Source organism: Orycteropus afer, unplaced genomic scaffold (genome assembly GCF_000298275.1).
Source record: "Orycteropus afer afer isolate SDZICR_OR568_19922 unplaced genomic scaffold, OryAfe1.0 scaffold00075, whole genome shotgun sequence".
In the NCBI taxonomy this organism is placed as follows: Eukaryota; Metazoa; Chordata; class Mammalia; order Tubulidentata; family Orycteropodidae; genus Orycteropus; species Orycteropus afer.
The window spans coordinates 10494029-10500736 of record NW_006921662.1 but is presented as its reverse complement, the minus strand read 5'-3'; the positions used below and the strand labels follow the sequence as shown (position 1 = coordinate 10500736).

The 6708-nt window shown below is 40.8% G+C and overlaps 1 protein-coding gene across 1 annotated transcript; it reads left to right on the top strand.

Moving 5' to 3' along the window:
• The first annotated feature begins 393 nt into the window (after window positions 1–393).
• LOC103197297 (alpha-1,3-mannosyl-glycoprotein 4-beta-N-acetylglucosaminyltransferase-like protein MGAT4E) lies at window positions 394–3634 on the top strand. Its single transcript, XM_007941191.1, has 4 exons — window positions 394–418; window positions 541–599; window positions 1587–1743; window positions 2499–3634. The coding sequence occupies exons 1-4, from the start codon at window positions 394–396 to the stop codon at window positions 3632–3634; spliced, it is 1377 nt and encodes a 458-aa protein (XP_007939382.1).
• Window positions 3635–6708: the final 3074 nt, after the last annotated feature.

Genomic DNA, 6708 nt, shown 5'->3' with positions numbered 1-6708 from the left:
GACTTGATTCAAACCTCATATATCTACAAAACCTAATCCTGGAAAGGATCAGCCACAAAAGTAAGTGGGGAGCAAAGAGACAAGGCACATCAATAAAAGGGGACTTTGACTGGAGTTTGAGGCTTTTGAAAGGGTACAATTAATACATAAGCCCTTGATTTCCACTTCTGAGCAACACATGCATTCTGGTTAGTTCTCTACTTTGTGTAGATAAATAAAGGAGGCTTCTCCAGTGTCATCTGGAAAGCCTGGCAGGAGATGAAGAAGATAAAGGCTAAACAGAATCACATTGCTTGACTTTTATCTTCCTTGGATGGCTACAAGTAATGGGAGTGTCAAATTGGGTGGAGAAAAGCCAAGGAAATCATTGGATAATGGTGTCCAGGAGGAAAGATGGGGAAAAGTGGGAAGCTTCAAGGTAAGAGGATGACATCCATGTACTTCTCTTATCTCTCCCTCTCATTTCTTTGAAGAGCTGCTCCAGCCCCATCACCATGTACAGTTGCCTGTGGAGATATATCATACTTGCTGCATTTTTAGCCTTCCTGATCTTCTTCCAAGCCAATAACCAAGAATATGTTGAGTACAGTCCATCAATGGTGAGCAAAAGACCTTCAAGTGGATCACTTTCCAACCTTTTGTTGGGCGGGGGGAATTTTTCAGTTATATGGAACACTCCAGTACTGTAATACTCTAGTACTACTGTAATGTCCTAAGAAGAGGGGACTTGAAAAATCAGGAGAGTGTCAGGGAAAAGATAAATATTAAACCAGCCTTGATATATAGATAGTGTCAAGGAAGAAGAGAGGGCATTGTAAATGTGGTGAGGACAATGCACAGCCACCTCTGCAGGATCACACTTACCACCAGGACCAGACTACTGTAAGGACTTCCTAGGTGCTGGCCACTTACCTAACCAGAGCCTAGCATGGGAGATGCTATCTTCCCATGTCATACATGAGGGGACTGAGACTGAGAGCCCTGAAATAACTTCCACAAGTGTACGACCCATGCAAGTGGAGAAACACAATCCACCATGGGTGTGCTGAGGCTTGGCAGTCCACATTTTTCCTAATGTGACTCAAAACAACCAGAGCACAGCACACAATGGATGTGGGGAGTGGTTCTCAAATGTAGGGGTGGTCAGAATTCAGCAAAAGGAAGGACTTTAGAATTGAAGCACTGTGTATAAATTCCTGAAGGACAAGAACTAGAAATTGGTCTTAGGCACCTAGCACAGACCTAACTTGTGTTAGATGACTTTTGCCAGTCTGATAATGGTAGGACAAATGAGATATGGGACATAGTGAGGGAGGCAAATTCTTACCCTACATAAGCCTAGGACCTTCCTACAGAAATCCCACACAAAACTGGGGGAGCTCAATTTGTGCAGGGCCCATGACCCATGCTGGAACCTCTGTGTTCTGATAAGCTGGGAAAATAGTGGATTGAGCACTGACACTCTGTCTGCACAGAGACTGGTATCCTGGGGCTTACCTCAGCCTGTTCTAAGTGGAGGATCTGCCCTGAAATTGTTACCAGAGAATTTGGGAATAAATCAAGACTGATACATATTGTATCCTCAGGAGAAAAAGAAGAAAATAGTGTGGCAGCTAGATCAGGAGCAAATCATCTCTGGAAGCAAGAACCATGTGAGGACTTTCAAGGCAATGCAGAAAAACTCCCCTTTACTCCAAAATGCCAACTACAAAATCTTGACTGGAACCCCTCCCCAGGAAAAGAGTAAGTATGTGGGATGGAGTGGTCAGACTGGGACATGGTCTCCAGAAAAGGAAGAAGTAGGTCAAAAGAGAAAATGACCAGCATCAGTTTATGAAAGGAGGGAACTCTGAGTGAGGACCATGCTGCGGAATTTCAGTACAGGTTATAACCCTAAGTGCATTTCCCCCCCATTATCTCCCCCTTGAATATAATATAAATGAGAAATCCATAGTAACTCTATCAAGGAGACATCCCTTAGTAAAGCTCATTAATGATAGGTTCTCAGGGAAGGAAAGCTGGGATCAGGGAGGATGCAGGTGAAATCATGAGAAAAAGTACTGAGTAGAAGGCAAAGAGGGGAGTATGGCCATCTATCACAGTGCACTGGATTGCCAGAGCCCTTGGGTTTATATATGTGCCTGGAGATCCTCTAATCCAGGTTTGAGATAACTCTGTAGATCAAGGCCAGGTAAGACAATTTGCCAAGCCTGAAAATTTGCATTTAGTACATGGCAATCTTCACCATTAGGGAACTTTGTTGTCCTTCGTAAGGTTTCTCCTGAAGCCTTTCAAAATATTGATCAAGTAAAACCACTTCACAACTTCTGATAGAAGTTTCTGATAGAATATTAATTCTTATCAAGACCTTAGTCTCCCAGGGAAAGAATTCTGAATTTGTCACAAGTAGCAGCAGTAAGGGAAAGACCTAGAAGGACAGTCCTAACCTAGGAGCTCTTCACCAACCTGAAGTGCTAAGGTCTCCATATCTCCCCCAGAACTGCTGACGGTGGGGATTTCCTTCGTGCAGCATCCTCACGAAAGCTGCCTCTTGCACACCCTGCAGTCCCTGTTCCAGGCATCCTCAGAACCTGAGCTGAGTTATATCATGGTGCTGGTCCACCTGTTAAATCCTGATCCTGAGTGGCTCAGCCAAACAGTTGCCAATATTTCAAGCCTCTTCAAACCACATATTGAGACCCAGAAGCTGCTTGTGATCCAAGGTCTCCTCAATGGCTCTTCTCTCCCCAGAGATGTGAATGACACCCATCACTCCTCATCCTGTAAAGCACTTTATTCCAGGCAGAAAACAGATTATGGCCTCCTCATGAACTTTGCTAGTAACCTCTCCGATTACTTTCTGATGATAGGAGATAATGTTCACTGTACCCAAAAATTTGTTTCTACAATCTATTGGACATTGGAAGCCTGGAAAGAAATACCTTGGATGATCCTGGAGTTCTCCAGCCTGAGCTTCTCTGGGAAAGTTTTCCACACGAGGGACCTCTCCCGCCTGACCTCGTTCTTCTTCCTCTTCCAGGACACTCCTACTGACTTGCTTCTCTCTGAATTCTGCTTTCTTTTGGCCCAAAATGTTCCAATTCGTTTCAGTCCCACCATCTTTCACCACATGAGCAATTGTATGTTTGAAAATGCATGCTTTCCTGTGGAGAAGGAAAAGGTCTTTGGTGAACCAGACAACCCCACTGCCAGTGTCCTTACTGACATGATGACAGTATTGACTTTTTTCCCACAATATGCTTATACTCTGAATGAGGATTACTATGCTACCTTGGATCCTGTAAGAGGAAACCACTTGACAGTGATTTTGGAGAAGCCACAAAAAGTCATCCGGGTGGAGGTCCTGACAGGCTCTGCTGGAGAAGGGAGGTACAGAGTTCAGCAGGGGCAAGTAGAGTTGGGCTATGATCTCATGGAGGAACCCAAAGACTGTACTCACTACACCCTACTAGGGCCACTGGTGAGAGGGCATTTGGACCAGAGGGTATTCTATGAAGAAGATGCTGTAAAGGAGTTGAGCTGTATACGACTCCTGGTGTTAGCACCTCAAGAGTCTTTGCTCCTGATCAGGCAGATCCGAGTCTGGACTGAGCCTGAGGAAGAACAGAATTAGAAACCCCATGTGGGGATTCTGGAAGGATTGGGTTTGGAAATGGAAATGACAAGAATTAAAGCTAGAAATTGATCAAGGAGTGCTCATTCTGATTAGGGTATAATTATATTACTTATATAATTATATAAAATAATTTTATTTTCTAAACTGGGATGGTTTTGAGAGTTAAAGAGAATGCTATTAATAATTGCACTGGGACAACAGATGTAAACCAGAACAACAGATGTATGGCCACCCTAATTCGGGGGGGTGGGGTTAGGCTTTTTAAAATAAATTACACATTATGTGTGATGTGTAATTACATGTGGGGTAGAGACAAAACAATATCCTTCTGGCCTCCAAGGACCATAGAGAGGGAAGAAGTCATCATCACCTGCCTTGGTTCTTATCTACAAACAGGTATAACACCCTAGGATCTTTCGCTGCAGGAATTATTGCTTTATCTAGGGTTGACAAGTATTGAAATTCCCATGATCATGGGGGTAGAACTGGCTTTGGCTAACATCAATAGACCTACACCCTCAATATGCTAAAGTTGAGATCTCACTGAAGCAAAGATTGCTCAGCTGGGATTCAGAAAGAGATGTTTCAAATATCCATGAATCCCATAGAACTGTATGCAAAATTTGGTGTAGGTTCATATGAGCACTTTTCTAAGGGGAAGATCTTTAAAACATTCCATATTTTGCCCAAAGAGTTTGAGAATAGCTAAATCCACAACTATGACTTTCTTGAGTGAAGAAACAATACGTTACTTAAAGCAAAAATCATTCTATATTCATTGGAAAATAATTAGAATCACATATTCCTTCATTACTCCCTGTATTTGCTCAACAGCAATTGGGTATTGTTAAAAACAGTATGAATGATAAGGTGAACCAAAGATGGATGGCACTGGCAAGAGATTTAGAGTAAAACAAGTAATTAAAATGGCATGTGACGTAGGTGTCAATTCTCTCTAAATTAATGAATAAATACAATGCAACCCCAATTAAAAAAAAATGAGGTTATTTTGTAGTTCATTTTTTTTTGAAATTTTTCCCAAAGTTAAATTTTAAGGAAAAAAAATATTTGAGTATAGCTAGTTGCCTCTAAACTAGAATATTTATTCTCCCATTTTGTTAGAAACAGAATAACATCAGGGGAAGCTGTGCACACAGCTATAAGAAAACAAAATTTCCTAGTCCCTTGAATCTCCCTGCCCACCCCCCCACCCCCCAAAAAAAGAGAGAAACTAAAAGTCTTTGGGTGGGAGAAAGCAGTTTGCTGATTGCTCAAAATGTTAAACATAGAATTACCATATGACCCAGTTATTCCACACCTAGGTATATACACAAAATATTTAAAAGCAGAGACTCAAGAAAATATTTGAACACTGAAGCTCATAGCATTCATAGCAGCATTACTCAAAGTATACATAAGGTGGAAACAACCAGTGTCTATCAACAGATGAATAGATAAACAAAATGTGAAAAAAAAATGTGGTATATACATACAGTGAAATATTATGTGGCCATAAAAAGGAATGCAATTCTGATACATGCTACAACATGGATGAATCTTGAAAGTATTATGTTATGTGAAATAAGCCAGACACTAAAGGACAAATATTGTATGATACCACTTATATGAGATATTTAGAATAGGCAAATGCATAGACATAATAATAGGTTAATGAATGCCAAGTGCTGGTGGGAAGGGAAGAATGAAGAATTATTCCTAATGGGTACAGAATTTCTGTTTGAGTTAATGAAAAAGTTTTGGAAATAGACAGTGGTAATGGTTTCCCAACATTGTGAATGTAATTCATACCACTAACTTATACACTTAAGATGGTTAAAATGGCAAATTTTACTTACATGTATTTGACCACAATAAGAAATAATAATAATAATCCTTGAGTCAGTTTTCCATGAAAAAACTCCAATGGAGGCCAAGTGAGCTAGCAGGAACATTTTTTGCCCCGCCTGTAATTTCTTTTATACCTTGTTAGTTTTCTGTTGCCTTCAAGCATATGCTTTTTATACTATGTTCAGCTTTATCTTTAACAGAACGGTTGGTTGAAATTAGCTCATTTCTTCTTACAAAGTTTTTATGTACTGACTAGGAAAGGTCTTCAAAACACATCATTAAATGAAAAGATCAGGCTTCAAGACAATATACAGTAGTTCCCCCCTTATCTGCAGTTTTGCTTTCTAGTTTCTGTTACCTGTGAACTACCATGGTCCGAAAAATATTTAACTTGCAAACTGTTCTGAGTTGTGATGAAATCTTACACTGTCCAATTCCATCCTGGAGCTGGCTTCATCCACCTTTACTGAGTGCAATCCTGGAAAACAAAGTTGGGTGTCCAATGGGTTAATGCTGCCCACCTGGCCCACTCTGGATATCTATTGTATATATGAGTAAGAAAAAACATAGTATGAATAAGTGCAGTGCAGTGAATTACTTTATATGGCCCTTCTAGCCATATTCTTCCATTTTGTGATGTATTGTAAATCCTAGCTTCTATGCCTCTGGTTAAGGTCCCATTTTAGAGTGAGCTGTCTGTTAAATTAATGAGGAAGGATTAGGATGGGATCTACCTTGAGTTACCACCTTACTAGAAAGTGTGAGTCAAGTCATCACCTTTTATTTCCTTGAGGGTATTTATATCAATGCTCTGTCAAATTTGCTCTCTTGCTCTGGATCCTGCACCTTGTTCATCATCATCTGACACCTATTTCTTAGAACTTGAGATCACAGCCAATTGTCTGACCTGCTGATTTGGGTTCTTGACCCGTGCAACCACGTGAGTGAGGACAATCCTTCGGACCAATGTCTGACCCACAGATTTGGGACTTGCCAGCCTCCACAACTGTGTGAGCCAGTTCTTTGGCAGTTTGTGAGTTCTGTAAGATGTTGCAGTGAAATATGGAATGCTAAGATGGAAGGGTGAGTACCAAGGAGAGGAAGTGTAGTTGATGTTAGAGATGATGGAATAGTAGAACACTTTAGAAAAGCTGGACATTTGGGATATTTTTAACCTGTGTACTGATGGATATGGTGCTGATCCTTCTAAAAGAAATTATTCA